A 17,333-nucleotide genomic window follows, 5' to 3' on the forward strand; every position below is an offset into this window, starting at 1 on the left:
GACAACTGTATCCAAAATATATACAAAATTCAAAATTCTTTAGATGAGAGACCCAATTACTGATCTGCCTTGGCACATTGGGCTGCATATTTTTTTTTAACCTCTATGAATAACAGATTCTGTTCTATTTAATTATATTGCCAAATATACAATTGTACGAAGGGCTTGTTAAATGCCATTAGCCTCCTAACTCCTCATAGTTCCCAGGGCTTTGTTGATTAACGAAATATTTTGATTAATTAGACAATTATTTAAAGAGAGGAATAGAAATGAGTTAGACAGTTTTGGGAATCGAAAAATGTACCCGACAAAATATTTATTTGATTTTTGAAAAACATGAGTAAACCTCTTCATTGAATTTAGAATTCAGTATGATTAACACTAATCTGTGTTAGGGTAAAGCTAGGGAGTTTTAATTGATAGCGTAACATTGATGGTCAAAGGAAAAACAGAACTTTAAATTCAGACATCAGCTAAAAAGTTATGTCCTTAAGGACAATGACGTAAGTGATAAAGTTAGAATTTATGATTCACCAAAGATCATCTTGTGCATTACATAATTCATAATGTGACATTTTGCTTAAAAAATAAGAACATTTCTTACTGTAGCTTCATAAATAACAATCTAAATAAGAATGAAATCAAGCATAAAAATAATAACTCAGTAACTGTCATAATAAGATATAATAATTGCCTAAAGGAAATCTACAAAGTTGTCATCTGTTTTTAAGTCTGGAGGCTCTCCTAAGTCAGTGAGTTAAGAAGAAGAATCAAACATCAAGGTTGAAATTCTGAAACTTCTCCGGATACAGCTTCATGTGTGATGTACTTGAATTGCTTAGCATAAGCTAAATTTTTCCATACTTGCTTTTTCCTCATTTCTTCCTCAGCTTTAACTTTATTGTAACTGATTCTATTGTTTAAACAGTATGGCAGTTGATTTGCCAACTTATAAATTAGTTTATTCAATTATCAAAAATATTCAAATATCCTAATACAAGAACTAAAGCAATGTTTTAACCTCCATTTAAATTTTTTAATATATTTAAATAATCATCTTATAGTACTTGAGACATAGTTGCCATTGTGAACCTCATCTGTATGTTTTTTATGTTTCTTTTTAATAAGAGAATAATTGCTTTACAATATTATGTTATTTTCTGCCAAACATTAAGATGAATCAGCCATATGCATGCATATGTCCCCTCCCTGTTGAACCTCCTCTCACCTCCCACCCCATCCCACCCCTCTAGGTTGTTACAGAGTGCTGGGTTTGAACTCCCTGCATCATTATAGCAAATTCCAACTGGCTGTCTTTTTAATATATGTTAATGGATATGTTTCAGTGTTATTCTGTCAATTCGTCCCTCCTCACCTGTGTGTTGTAGATGGAACTTCAGAGGTTGTTTTGTGAAATTTTATCAAGCCTTCTTTTAAAAGAGAAAACAAACTTTTGAAAAGATATCATGCAATGAAATTAAAACCCTGTTTAAAGAGTTCAACCTTAATTTTGAGTCTTTCATTTTAGACAAATTTGTAAAGAATTTCAAGACCTCTTGAGCCAAGATAGATCACCGCTGGGATCCTCCAGACCCACTCCAATTCTAGACCTTGACATTCAGAGACACTTAACACATTTCAGGTAAGACTGGTTTTCCAATTTGGTTGGACTCCCCTTTTTAAAACAACTTTTTCTTTGTATTGGGGGATAGCTGATTAATAATGTTGGGATAGTTTCAGGTGCGCAGTGAAGGGACTCAGCCATGCGTATACATGTATCTATTCTCCCCTAAATCCCCTCTCATCCAAGCTGCCGCATAACACTGAGCAGAGTTCCATGTGCTATATACAGCAGGTCCTTGTTAGTTATCCATTTTAAATATAGCAGTGTGTACATGTCCATCCCCAATTCCCTAACTATCCCTTTCCCCCATTCTCCCCTCTGTTGACTCTCTTTTCCATTGTTAAAACAGTCTTTACTAACTTAGGCATGTTTGTAGTCCTGCCACAGTTCCATTTAGAGATAACATATATATTTGTATGATGTTGCCTGAATTTTTTGAAATTCCAAGCATCTGAGATCAAATTGTAAAGATAAATAAAGCATAAAGCACTTTGGATCAGAAAATTTATATTTTTGTGTGATTTCCAAGAGTTTGTGACTTTGAGAGTGAGCACTGTTATTTCAGACAATAACACTTTCAGATTAGGATACTGAAATCCTTTAAGCAGTTCTTTATCTTGATTAAATAAATTGTTGAATGGACAGATGAAATTAGTAGGCTATCATAGACTGATTTTTCCAGGACTATGTTAATTATTTCTCTGCAGTTAGAAATTGTACACCTCAGTTAATGGTTCTTAAGTTAGACCACAAAAACATATTTTAAAGAACCTGGATACTTGTAAAGAACCCAGGATTATTGAAAGCATATCTTTAATTTTCTGAGATACTTTGGAAGAGAATAGACTGTTTTTCCTGATTAATTTATACCCTGAATGCAATGTGAAAAAGATTGTGATAATTTTTCAGGTGACTTCCAATTGTAAAACTCTAGAATTCTAATGCCAACATGGTATTTCTCACCAATTAAAATATTTATCCTCTTTTTTTATTACTATCATTTAGTTTTTTAAAAAAGCAACGCTAAGGAAAGACTAACATAAATTAAACTTTAAAAAGTTTTTGATACCTCTCGATGACTATAATGCCTTTGAAGAGGATATTACATTATATAAAGTAGTGGGTATTTAATAAATTGGAATTTTATATGCAATTTCAGTTCAGTTCAGTTCAGTTCAGTCGCTCAGTCGTGTCCAACTCTTTGCGACCTCATGAATTGCAGCACACCAGGCCTCCCTGTCCATCACCAACTCCCAGAGTTCACCCAAACTCATGTCCATTGAGTCGGTGATGCCATCCAGCCATCTCATACTCTGTCATCCCCTTCTCCTCCTGCCCCCAATCCATCCCAGCATCAGAGTCTTTTCCAATGAGTCAACTCTTCGCATGAGGTGACCAAAGTATTAGAGTTTCAGCTTTAGCATCAGTCCTTCCAAAGAACACCCGGGACTGATCTCCTTTAAATGGACTGGTTGGATCTCCTTGCAGTCCAAGGGACTCTCAAGAGTCTTCTCCAACACCACAGTTCAAAAGCATCAATTCTTTGGCACTCAGCTTTCTTCACAGTCCAACTTTCACATCCATACATGACCACTGGAAAAACCATAGCAATTTAGAGATTGTCAAAAAAGAATATATTTTTCATGCATCACAATGCTCCTCAAGATGTAACAGACACATCTCTGAAAACTAAACTTAGAATTTATCTTCTAAAAATGAATCAAATATAGTATATGTTCCCAGGACTTTTTTCCTACCATTCAATTGTATTAGTGAAGGTGAATGTGCTAAAATTGGAGAAAGTATAGTACCCAGAGGTAAGAGCAAAAGGTTTGGGAGTCAAGAGAACTTGTCTTCAAATCCAGACCCCTAGTACATTTGATCTGGGTTATCTAGGGCAATGTATGTATTCTTCTCAAGCTTATCTTTCTCTAGCTTTAGATGGAATAAGAACCCTGCCATTATATAGTGGCAGTGGGCTAAAGTGAGAAAATGAGCATAGAGTAAGCATTTGATAAATAATACACTGTTTACTGCACCACTGATCCAAGTTTAAAGGTTTCTACTATCATATCTGTACAAATATTTTCCATATTTTTATTTATGTACATACTAAAAAGATAATTTCAACAGAAGTTCAATTAAAAACTTAATAATTTTTATACAAGTTTAATTCTGGATTTAAGGAAGTTTGTTGAGTTACAAATTTACTCTAAGAAGGAATTCACTGTTCAAATACAGAGAACTGGGGCTCTCTGTCATGTGTACTAGGTCATTTCCAATCACAGATGTTGCAGCTTTTTTGGACAGTGGTCTGTCCTTTACCAGGCTCAAAACAGACTACATATCAATGTGTAAATTGACTATCAGCAACCATTTGTTTGTTTAGCATAGGCACAATCCGCTGATTTGTTAATAATTTTTAGTCACTGCCAGCTTAATGTCTCAGGACTCTTTAGAGAAAATGTTCATTGCTACACTTGGGCTGAATGTTTTCTAGTGTGTTTTATATGCTATTTGGTTCCTACCCATGCAGAATATGATAACAATCTAGTCTAGAATTACCCAGAGAAACTAATCTGATGTTTCCCGAAGAAGAGCTAAATGTATGGTAAATTACCCCCTCCTTATTCTCAGTTTAAAGAAAAAAGGGAGAGATTACATTTTGGGTGTAAAACTCTCGAGAGGATGTATGGCTGCAGATTCTCAATCACAGCAATTTGAAATGTATAACCATGTCTTAAAAATTCAACATTACCTGGTATATCTACTTATAAAAGTATCACGTATAAAATTTTGGTGTTGTTATTTATATGCTGAGGAGTTTGCCATCAGAAAGTTTTAACTCTCATTTACTATACTTTTTTAATGTTTGTCAGATTTTTTTCATTTATTTTGCTTTAACTACATCCCAGATTATTTATTTAGATGAAATCTTCTGGATTTCATAATGGCAGATAGTATGACACTAGATATCACTTAACCAAAATTTACCCTATAGCAAATTTCCTAAATTATATCATTTTGAAAAATGTGGTTTAAAAAAAAAAAAACACGCAACACAAAATTTACCATCTTAATGATTTCTAATACAGTAGTATTCAGTATAGTCACATTTTTAGGCAAACAATCTCCAAGACTTTTTCATTTTGCAAATCTGAAACCCTATAATCATTAAACAACAAATTTCCCCTTCCTCCCAACCCCTGACAACCACCATTCTACTTTCTGTCTCTATGAATTTGACTAAATACTTTGTATAAGTAAATTGATAAGTATTTGTCTTTTTGTGACTGGCTTATTCCACTTTGCATAATATCCTCAAGGTTCATGTATGTTGTAGCACATGTTAAATTTCCTTCCCTTTAAGACTAAGTGGTATTCTTCTGTATGCATAAACCACATTTTGTTTATCCATTCATCCGTTAGTGGGTACTTGGGTTTCTTCCACTTATTGGCTATTGTGAATAGTGCTACTCTGTTCTTGGCTATTGTGAATACTGCTACTCTGAACATACATGTGCAAATATGTCCTGGAGAGCCTGCTTTCAATTTTTTTTATATATATGTCCAGTAGTAAAGTCACTATGTCATGTGGTTTTCTATTTTTAGTTTTTGAGAAAATGTCATATTGTTTTCTAATGTGGGTGTACCGTTTTACATTCCCACCCAGAGTGCACAGGGCCCCCACTTGTTATTCACCATCGTGGTTTGATTTGGGGGGTGGGTGGTAGTTACCCTAGTGAGTGTGAAGTGATATTTCATTGAAGTTTCGATTTGTATTTCCTTAATGATTATGATGTTAATCATCTTTTAATATGCTTGTTGGCTATTTCTGTGATATCTTTGGAAAGATATTTATTTACATCCTTTGCCATTTGTAAACATGATTGCTTTTTGTTGTTCAGTTGTCGTTCTTTATGAATCTGTATATAAACCCCGTATTAGACATATGATTTGTATTTTCTCCCACTCTATAGGTTGCCTCTTTATTCTGTGGTATTCTTTGATGTACAGAAGTTTTTGATGTAGTTCAATTTGCCTATTTTTACTTTCATTGCCTGTGATTTTGGTGTCATTTCCAGGGAATCCTTGCCATTTGCAGTGTCATGAAGCTTTCCCCCTAGTAGGTTTTCTTCTAAGAGTTTTATAGTTTTAGGCCTTATGTTTAGGTCTTTGATCCATTTTGAATTAATTTTTGTATACAGTATTTGTCCAACTTCACTTTTTTGCATGTGTTAAAGAATTTTCTTTTAAACAAAGGGTTTAAACATGATTGACATTTCCAATTAAAATCCAAACTTAAGTTTCCTGCTGTAAACTGAATTTAAATGTGTATTTTTTGGTTTTTACTATGCATTTATTAAAAGTAGCCTCAATAAAATATCTTAATAGGACTGTAAAGTCCAGCTTGTTGCCTGACCTTGGAAAAAGACTCTACACTTTAAAAATGTAGCTCTTAAATGTGGCTTCATAGTGGAATTTCTCTTGAAGCTTTTTAAAAATCTTGAAACCTGATGTACATTCTTAAAGATCTGATTTAATAGATCAGGTCTCAGATTGGAGTCAGGCATCTGTATAATTTGCAAAATCTGAAGTTGATTTTCATAGTTAGACAGCTTGAAAGAGCCACAGTCCTAGGATATTCCTAGGCTATTAGCTTTTTTTCCCTTAAAAGAAAAAATAATTCTAATTCATTTTTAAAGTGACTGAGAATTATGTAAAGTTCTATCTTGTACACTAGTGAATTAAATGAATTCTATATCTATTATCTTACTGATAATCTGGGTAGCAATGTGTTAGTGTGGAGGGTATCTATTTCATAATTTCCTGGCAGTGGTAACTTTAATTTTGACAGAAGCATCAGCTCAAGAGAAAAATGACTTAGAAAGAAAGTATATTACATCTGACATTGAAAGCAGTCCATTGGGAGAGACTGATTTCCACTGTTTTTGCTGAGTGCCGGCTGGGAAAGAAGTAAGGAGACAGTGTAATTAGACAGGCATAGAGACAACTCTGGTAGCATCAAGTTGTGCTACACTGTTTTATTTGATCAAAATCTCCTTCCCAATGCGAACTTCTTGAATTACACCTTCCAGGGTGGCTGCGTTGATATCTGGAGAACTCTGGCTTACTTTCAACAGATTGAATATGTCCAGGTAGAGCTAGGAAATGAACTGGCCTTGTGAAGCTCAAATAACTACTTCCAGTTTTCTGTGGTAGCTGACATATCAGGGTGCTCTGGGAAACTGTGGGCAGAGCAGTGACCCTTCTGCTGATTGACTCACAGCCTGGGATGCTGCTTGTTTCTATCAAAATGACAGGAGGCAGGTTTATTCATTATTTGTAGTTTATTGAGTGCCATCCAAAGTGTATATTGCTTTAGAGAACATAGCAGACACCACAACACCTACGGGAAAGGGGAAGACAGTTGATAAAAATCTACAGACACCCCTACAGACACCATTCAGACAGAAATCAAAACTCTGATTTTCTGAAATGATAGGGATTCCCTTCTTGGAGAGCTCAAGAAATTAATAACTTTGCCCTTCTTTGTTCTTATGTTCTCATAATATCCTTGAGTCTGAAGTCAAGTGAAAGCGCAGCAAACATAAAGGGAGGAAGTTAGACTGTTTCTAATGGGATTCTCCAGGGAAGAATACTGGAGTGGGTTTGCCATTTCCTTCTCCAGGGGATCTTCCCGACCCAGGGATCGAACCTGGGTCTCCCACATTGCTGGCAGACTCTTTACTGACTGAGCCACCAGGAAAGCCCTTTCTAATACTTAGTTTAGAAAAAACAGCCTATCAGAAAAATAAGGACGTTTTCTTTCTCAACACCCACCTTGGGAGTCTATTTTATTTTTTCTTGTATTTTTCCATGCTAATGGCAGGCGGTACAAAGACGGCTAAAGAATTGTCCCATCTTTAAGAACTTCTAATATGGAAGACAATTACATACAAAGATTTAAAATACAAGAGAGAGGGAGCTTATAATAGAGGGTTAAGCAGAGTGCAGGTAGTTACCGGGGATAATTGGAAAGGATGTCTTCTTTTTTTTTTTTTTTACTGTAAATACTTTTATAGTTGAAGTGCAGTTGAGTTACAATCATGTTAGTTTCAGGAGTACAGCACAGCGATTCAGTTATACATACATATATGTCCTTTTTCAGATTCTTTTCCCTTATAAGTTATTACAAAATATTGAGAATAGTTCCCTGTGCTATACAGCAGGTACTTGAAGGATTTCCTCTTTAGATCCACAGTACTTAGCACTGGTAAATGAATGACTGTGTGTGCATGCTCTCTTGTGTCCAAATCTTTTACGACCCTATGGACTGTAGCCCGCCAGGCTCCTCTGTCCATGGGATTCTCCAGGCAAGAATACTGGAGTGGGTTGCCATTTCTTTCTCTAGGGGATCTTCCCGACTCAGGGATTGAACCCGTGTCTCCTGCATTGCAGGCAAATTCTTTACTGCTTGAGCCACTGGGGAAGCTCCTAGCACTAGTATGTGCCCAATAAATATTTTACTAAATGTAGATTATGATACTAACTCTGTTAGGTCTTGTATGCATTCTCCCTTGTTTCCTTCCCAGGGCCATAGTATTTTAATTGAACCATGGGCTGGGGAAGTGAAATGATCAATGTACTTAAATTCTTCTGTTTGAGTCATAAAGTGTACTGACATCACATCTTCTTAGAAATAGACTCTCCTACAAATTCCGTAACACTTGGAAATAAGAAATGCCTAGGCTTCCTAGATATCTGTGTTTGCTGGTGATTAAATTTTCACCATTGATTCTCAGTGTTGGAAGGCCCCTCAAGTTGCCCACTCTCCTTCAACATTTGGATCGTCCCTCCAACATCCCTGTCAAGTTGTCACCCATTCCAGGCTGAACACCTTCCCATGATAGGCGGCTCTTTTCTTGCCTCGGCATCCCTTCTAGCTCTGACAGCTCTATTAGAAATGCCTTCCTTCCACTGAGGCAACATCTGTCTTCCTAACATTCCACTCCTTGGGGGCCCTACAGAGTCAGTTTAATCCTGTTTCCCTTCCAGTTTCTAAAGGCAGCTCTCATGTCTTTCTGAGTTTTCTCTTTCTGGGCTATTCATCTTCCTTTTCTTTGTGTTCCACACATAACATGCACTCCAGTCAACTTGACTAGTGTTTTCTGAGTGCTCTGGCTTGGCGACACGTGGAAGATAGGATATGTGTCTCTACTAAATGTGAGCATGTTTAGTCTTCCTCTCCAAGGAGCCTAAGATGTATACTGTTTTTGTTGTTTGCTTTTATTTTTTAAATTTTCTCGGGATGGAAAAATGGTGAGGAAGGTAATCAGGAGGGGCTATTTTATTAATCTTGTGAAAGCATTTTTATTGGCAGAAGAGAAGTAATTTCAATTTAAATTTCAATTAAATCTCCAACCTCCAATCCCCAAAGAAAAACATCATAAAATAAATTACATGACTAGGCTTGGATTTAAGAAATAGAATCATTAGGCCTCCTTGAGGATGTTTTGCCAGTTCAAGGCGACTTCAAAGACCATTTTATTTAAGAATATCGGAAATAATAGGCCTGAATTGTGAAGGAAAAAAAATCGTATGCTTTGCCAACTTAAACTCCTTTTTATAAGGTTGAAATTAAACTTTAAAACTTAAACTCAAAAAATGTACTTACATTCACAACTGCAAAGAAAAACATAATGTGTAAGTGGTCAAGTCTTATTCACTATTTAAGTTAAAAAGGATAGTCTGTATTTACATAAGAGAAAAAACCCCATTTCCCTTGAAGGAAAACTTTCAATAGAAAGAAATATAGACTAAAAAATAAAACAGACAACTGTTTTCCTTAGCAGACAAGTGAAACCACGATGCCTTTCTTGTGTGAATCTACATTAAATTACTTACCTTCATTTAATGTTAAGCAGGAAATTAAAGTGTAAATCAGTTGCCAACATTTATTATACTTCATAAGGTGGCAGTGATTTAGTCACTCAGTCATGTCCAACTCCTGCCACCCCTGCCGGGCTCCTCTGTCCATGAGAATTCCCAAGCAATCACACTAGAGTGGGTTGCCATTTCCTCCTCCAAGGGACCTTCCTGACCCAAGGATCGAACCAGGTCTCCTTCACTGCAGGCAGACTCTTTACTGACTAAGCCACCAGGGAAGCACCACTTCCCAACATGCATGGCCCCAAACCAAATGCTGCAAGAGATTCAAACATTCAAACATCTATTGCAGGTCATTTGATAACGTTTTTGGGGAGTTTTAGGTTCAGCATATAGGAGACTAGTGTTGTGATAGTTTCAGGTGAACAGCAATGAACATACTATACATGTATCCATTTCCCCCCCTAAATTCCCCTCCCATCCAGACCACTGGCATTTTTTAAATAATGTCCCTGGGTGATTTTTGCATGTATCCAGGGTTGAGAACCAGCACCCAAAGGAACCACAGAACCTTTTCTGAATGCTGACAGGCCTTGCTAATGAGTGGACTATAAGGATTCCTCACTACCAGAGAATCATACACCTTAATTATGCACCTCAATCAACCTCCATTTTAAAAGCCCTTGGGCCTATGGGATAATATAATTTATGTAGACAATAAGCACAATCAGCCAGTTCCCTTTTTCTCTGCTTCCTCTGCCGGTTAGGCTACAAAGGATAGATGTCATCAAGCAGCTCTGGGTGCAAAGGCCCCAGCTGTTTTTCTCAGGCTGAGGTCTCTCTCCATGACCTATATTCAGGAGACATGAAGCATCTTCCCCTCTTGGTTCTGAAAAGAACTAAGGTTTTGCAGAGAAGCCCCACAATCCTTTGCTGGTGTTCTCCAGTGGCTATTTCCCAGCCTCCTGCCCTCATGGCTTTTCTCACGAGTGGAAGGAGGCATTTTTCCAGCTGCCACCTAAAACTGTAGTGAGGAGTACAGACTGAGCCTCAGGCTACAGTTGGACCCAAACCTGCAGTCACTGAATAATCCAGGAGAGAAGGAAAAGAAGACTTATCTTCCCTTTAAATCTTGCTACCTGCATGCCTCCCGGAGGCCAGAAAGCAGAACTGAGGTTGGTGACAGTGGCATCCGTATGCTATGCAGGACATCAAAGATGCATGAGAGCAAGCACACACTGGCGTGATGCAACATAACAAAATAATAGGAGCAGCCCAAACTAGTTCAACCTTTACAGACACCAAAACTTTTCCAGATAGAAAGTTAAAATTTGATAAAATAAAATCAGGTTTTGCTGTAATTATCTAAATGATAATTTTCTTTCTTTCTTTTTGTCTTTTTGTTTTTTGTTTGGCCGTGTGGTTTATGGGATCTTAGTTCCCCGACCAGGGATCAAACCTATGCCCCCTGCAGGAGAAGCACAGAGCCCTAACCCCTGGGCCACCAGGGAAGTCCCAGGATATTTCCCTTGAATTTCAGTCTTCTAGTTTGCAGCATAATAGTATCTACTACGCCCAGCTTTTTGTTTCCCAAAAGAAAGCCAAAAAAATCTGTCCTTGGTTGTTGGACACAACTGAGTGAGGCAGTCTTCAGTGGCACATAGTAATGAGACTTTCATTTTCCTTCTAATCCTGTTAAATTAGTGTTTGCTCGTTGTTGTTATTGTTCAGTTGTTGAGTCTTGTCTGACTCTTTGTGACCCAATGGACTGCAGCACCCCAGGCTCCTCTATCCTGCACTATCTTGCAGAGTTTGCTTAAATTCATGTCCATTGAGTCGATGATGCTATTTAACCATCTCATCCTCTGCCACTCCCTTCTCCTTTTGCCTTCAATCTTTCCCAGTGTCAGGGTCCTTTCCAGTGGGTCGGCTCTCCACATCAGGTGGCCACAGTACTAGAGCTACAGCTACAGCATCAGTCCTTCCAATGAATATTCAGGGTTGAGTTCCTTTAGGATTGACAGCTTTGATCTCCTGGCCTTCCAAGGGACTCTCAAGAGTTTTCCCCAGCACCACAGTTTGAAAGCATCAATTCTTCAGCGCTCAGCCTTCTTTATGGTCCAGCTATCACATTGTACACTTACTGGAAGAACTATAGCTTTGACTAGATGGACCTTTGTCAGCAAAATGATGTCTCTGCTTTTTAATATGCTGTCTAGGTTTGTCATAACTTTCCTTCCAAGGAAAGTAAGTAACAAATGTCCTTTCCTTCCAAGCGTCTTTTAATTTCATAGCTGCAGTCACTGTGCATAGTGATCTTGGAGCCCAAGAAAAGAAAATCTCTCACTGCTTCCACTTTTCCCCCTTCTATTTGCTATGAAGTGATGGGACCAAATGCCATGATTTAGTTTTTTAATGTTGAGTTTTAAGCCAGCTTTTTCACTCTCCTCTTTTACTTTCATCAAGAAGCTCTTTAGTTCCTCTTCACTTTCTGCCATTAGAGAATGTTTACTTAGTAGGTAGAAAGGATATGTTGGACTTCAGGCCCAACTTTTTTTAAAATCCAAGTACAGTTGACTTACAGTACTATGTTAGTTTCAGTATATATCAGTATATAGTATATAGCACAGTGATTCAGTATGTTTAGACTTTTTAAAATGTTATTATAAGATAATGACTATAATTCCCTGTGCTATACAGTGTATCCTTATTGCTTATCTATTATACATAATAACTGGATCTCTTAATCCTCTAACCCTAACTTGCCCCTCTCCCCTTCCTTCTGCCCTCTGGTAAGTACTAGTTTGTTTTCTGTATCTGTGAGTCTGTTTTGTATTGTTATAGTCATTTATCTGTGTTATTTTTTAGACTCCACATATAAGTGATTTCATACAGTATTTGTCTTTGTCTTTTTCTGACTTATTTCACTAAGCATGATATTCACTGGGTTCATTCACATTGCTTAAAATGGCAGACCTTAGTTTTTCCTGCAGTGGCTATACCACATCTTTGCAAATTCATCTGTTGATGGACAGTTGGGTTGCTTCCATATGTTGGCAATTGTAAATAATGATGCTGTGAACATTGGCATACATGTATCTTTTTGTATTAGTGCTTTCATTTTTTTTCTGGATATATACCCAAAAGTGGAATTGCTGGATATCATATCATAGCTCTATTTTTAGTTTTTTGAGAAACCTCCATACTGTTTTCTACCAAGCTATGTTCCTATCAACAGTGTATAAGGTTTTCCTTTTCTCCACATCGTCACCAACATTTGTTACTTGCAAATGATAGCAATTTGCTGATACTTTTGTTGATAGCAATTCTGAAAAGTGTGAGGTAATGTCTCATTGTTGTTTTGATTTGCATTTCTCTAATATTAGTGGTGTTGATCCGTCTTTTCGTGTGCCAGGCCCAACTCTTGCCAAGATAGGAAGAATTCAGGGGAAGATTCCATAGAAATTTGCTTTAGGCCATGCTTTAGAAAATTACCTTAGTAGCTTAATTTAAATTAGTTTAGACAAATCAATTAAAGTAATGATAAAGCATTTCTGAAGGACAATTAGGGCAATATGGAAAAAGCTTTGTAACATGTCTCTAGCGGACAGCAAGGCTGTTGAAATGTAAACTATATTTACTTGTTCCTCTGGTAGATGTTTATTCAGATCCTATATTAACCTATATTCCAAGTAAGCACTGAAGCTTTGGAGATTTTAAAGATAAATACGTAAGGATGTAGCCACAAGCAAAAAATATTCATTTAGCCAGAGATCACAGGGAGTTTGTGAAATTTCTATTATATAGAAGTCTCCTGATAATTCCTCATGATTAATGTCAAGTAGTTTATAAACATAAATACTGCTGGAGTTAAAGATGGGTTGTTAATAACGTCTTCTTAGAAAATTGCACAGGGAGAATGAATAAAGAATAACAATTTATTCTTTTTCAAACAACAATCTCTTCTCTACTATCCTCTATGACCGCTTTCATTTTTCCTCAATTTCTTCTTTTTTTAAAAAATATTTATTTCTTTATTTGGCTGTGCTGGGTCTTAGTTGCAGCATGCAAACTCTTAGTTGACACATGTGGAATCTAGTTCCTTGACCAGGGATCGAATCCAGACCCCCTGCATTGGGAACTCGAAGTCTTAGCCACTGGACCACCAGGGAGTTCCTCAATTTTTTAATTTTTAATCTCACTAACAGAGAGTACAATTTGAACTGTTGCAGTATATTTTCCTTTAAAAAGTTAAAATCTATCTCTGTAGTATGTGTTCAGGTCAATAAAAATAGTATAAGTCAATTGTGTGTACATGTGTGCATACACTAACGCAGAGTCTGCCTAGAAAAGGTGGTTTTACCATTTGGTGTCTGTCCCATTGCTGAGATGTGAACGAACATACTTTAACACTAGGGGCAATGTCAAAAGTAAGGTTTCACCTCTGGATCCAGCAAACTGTTACTTAACTTCCTAAACTGAGCCAATTAGAAGATGGTTTATGTGGCAGAAAGATGCTCTGCTGCTGCTGCTGCTGCTACCGCTGCTGCTAAGTCAAGTCAGTTGTGTCTGACTCTGTGCGACCCCATAGATGGCAGCCCACCAGGCTCCCCACTCCCTGGGATTCTCCAGGCAAGAACACTGGAGTGGGTTGCCATTTCCTTCTCCAATGCATGAAAATGGAAAGTGAAAGTGAAGTCACTCAGTCATGTCTGACTCTTAGCGGCCCCATGGACTGTAGCCTACCAGGCTCCTCCGTCCATGGGATTTCCGAGGCAAGAGTACTGGAGTGGGGTGCCATTGCCTTCTCCGAGAAAGATGCTGTAGAGAATGTCGATTAAGAGGTCTAGCAAAATAGGGGTTTTTAAAACCATGAGTAAAATTAAGAAGATGACTGTTAAATATAAGTTACATTTTCTGGAACATTGGGTGCTGTAAACTACAACAGTCTGGGTTTTCTCAGTAGGTAGTTGTCAAAACCTGTCTGCTCCTCAGTGTGAAATTAGTCGTGGGAAAATTAAATCAATGAGCTGGAATCTACTTAGAAAACAGTTCAAGGTGAATGTAGTTATAAGCCTGACTAGCTAGCATCCAAACTTCCCATTTTGACCCTCGTTTTTTGGTTTGACTTACTGTTTGGTGAGCCTTTTCCCTGAAAATTGCTCGAGTCAGCTGTCTCCTTTTCTCAATATACTGCAAGGAGATGTTTTCCTTAATCTCTCCTAAATTTCACATCATTGATTTAGCCCACCAACTAAGCTTTTTACCACGTAAAGGTATTTCAGAACTTTGGTTCTGTTATCCAATGCAGCAATTTTCCTCTCTATTCTAATGCCAGCCATTAAGTTACAAATCCATGATGCTGTCAATCACGTTGTCAATTAAGATGTGGAGCAGAGTAGGATTAATGAGAGTCTTGCGGCATTCCACTGGAAACTGAGGAACGTTTAGCTTTTGTTAACTCAATTATTATTACTGAACCCATGCAACACTGTAGTGATCACTTATATTTTTAAAAAAATATTAGCCCCTTAGATGTATTCATTACATGAACAAATTGCAATAATTCCATTTAATGGAAAACCTACCAGCAGTAAAAAGAAATTGTCTATTGATAAACACCACAATCTGGGTGAATCCCAAAATTATTAGGCAAAGGGAAAAGAGCCAGTGATAAAAGCCTGTAGACTTCATGATCCAATTTATATGACATTCAGGGGAAAAGTAAAAACTATATAGATAGAAATTAGAACGCTGATTCCCAGGATCTTGGGATGAAAAAAGTGTCATTGACCAAAACGAATTACAAGAAAATGTTTTGGGTAATGGTAGTCATGACACAACTTTGTAAGTTTGTCGAAATTCAACAAACTACATCCCTAAAAAGGATTAGTATTACTGTATGTAAATTCAAACTAGGTATACATGATTTTTAAAAATATCTCATTATAAGAAATTTACTATGGGACTAATTAAATGTAATTTAATAACCTAGAATTTCTAAAATCTGTCTCTTTCCCCCCCTGCTTTGATTATTAAGGTATCTGTTGTTCAGTCGCTCAGTGGTGTCTGACTCTGCAACCCCATGGACTGCAGCACGCCAGGCCTCCCTGTCCTTCACTATCTTCTTAAGTTTGCTCACACTCATGTGATGCCATCCAACCATCTCATCCTCTGTCGTCCCCTTCTCCTCCTGCCCTCAATCCTTCCCAGGATCAGGGTCTTTTCTAATGAGTTGGCTCTTCATATCAGGTGGCCAGTGTATTGGAGTATTCTATTTCACTACTTCTGTTCCATCTTCTATAATTTTTCAAAGGTTACTCAGCCACTCGAATGTCTCAGAAACAAACACTTATGTTTTATCTTTAAATAGGAGTTTCCTATACTTTAAAAAAAAAAAAAAAGTTGCAGTTCCACTAATACCCTTGCCAGTTTTAAAGATTAACCTCTTTGAAAAGAAAGCAGAGTATCTTAATTACCTCTTAATCCTTCACTTGCTAACATAGTACTCCCTCACCTAAGCCTGTCTCTGTATTGTTCTTCTTCCTCATTCTTGGAACAGAAATTCAAACTACAGGTCTTAGACTTCCTTGGTGGTCCAGTGATTATGAATTCACCTTCCATGCAGGGGACACAGGTCCCCTGGTCGGGGAACTTAAATACCACATACCTCAGGGCAACTAAGCCTGTGTGCCTGCAATGGAGACCCAGCACAACCAAAAAAAATTAAATTCTACAGGCTGGGGTAACAGAGACTCCTGGACGAAACCAAGGAAACCTTAGTCTTTGTTAACTCAATTATTCCATACATGGGGGTCCTGCCTCCTCTCCCTCAAGACTCTGCCTCCTGGAAGTGACAAATACCCAAATGGTGGCAATCAGACAATGTCAAGTAGAGTGTGAAAGTGAAAGTGAAGTCGCTCAGTCGTGTCCCACTCTTTGCGACCCCATGGACTGTAGCCTACCAGGCTCCTCCCTCCATGGGATTCTCCAGGCAAGAGTACTGGAGTGGGTTGCCATTTCTTTCTCCAGGGGATCTTCCTGACCCAGGAATCAAACCTGGGTCCCCATATTCCAGGCAGACGCTTTAACCTCTGAGCCAAGGAGAGTGCAGGTTGACAATATTAGTGCCCCGCTCAGTCCTGTTTGTTTTGGTTGTTGTTGGCTGGTGGTTTGGTTCTATTTTGTGTTTTTTGAAGGCTAGACTCTAACATTTGATTACCAGTTTACAGTAAGAATTCAAGCCACAGATTGTTGGAGATACATTTAACATCTTATTTGCCACTTAAAATCTATGTTAATATAGATTTTATATTAATATACTAAATCTTATATTAATTTTTTTTCTCACTACAAGCTCTTTATTAACAAGTTGAATAAAAAAGGAAGAGAGAGAGAGGTGTAAAAATACTTTTCCTGAAGGCCCCAGGAAGGGGAGGCACTGTCAGAACTCACTTGGCCAGGGCAGGCAACCCAGCCAGAGGCAGAAGGGAGACCAGGGCCCGGCCTGGGAGCAGCCCGCGGCCCAGGGTGCTGAGAGCAGGAAGGCTCAGGCCTCAAGCAGGGGCCATGCAAACGCCAAGGCCCTGCAGGGAGTGATGGGTTGAGGGCTGCCTGGAGGAAGCCACGAGCACCATCTTCCCCTGCATTGGGTAGACACACGTGTACGCATGAGAGCTGGTATCTGTTCACAGCTTATGTACACAGAGCGGAAAGAGGGGTTCCAGAGTTGAGGAGTAGCTTTGAGAAGTCTCTAGAAACCTGAGGGCAAGGGCAGAACCTGGAGGCTGCTGTTCCCCTCGGAGCCTCAGGAGCCCAG

General features: G+C 38.0%; 1 protein-coding gene across 1 annotated transcript in view; it reads left to right on the forward strand.

The window, feature by feature from the left end:
• Window positions 1–17,333, forward strand: part of TFAP2D (transcription factor AP-2 delta) — a 58,837-nt gene that overhangs the window by 35,713 nt on the left and 5,791 nt on the right. The window contains exon 6 of the mRNA XM_086370754.1: window positions 1,529–1,642. Within this exon, the coding sequence (XP_086226880.1) occupies window positions 1,529–1,642 (114 nt within the window). The remainder of the gene's footprint in view (window positions 1–1,528; window positions 1,643–17,333) is intronic.

This window comes from Bos grunniens, chromosome 23 (genome assembly GCF_055505025.1).
Source record: "Bos grunniens cultivar Pamir isolate PY7600 chromosome 23, Bosgru_T2T1.0, whole genome shotgun sequence".
Lineage (NCBI taxonomy): Eukaryota > Metazoa > Chordata > Mammalia > Artiodactyla > Bovidae > Bos > Bos grunniens.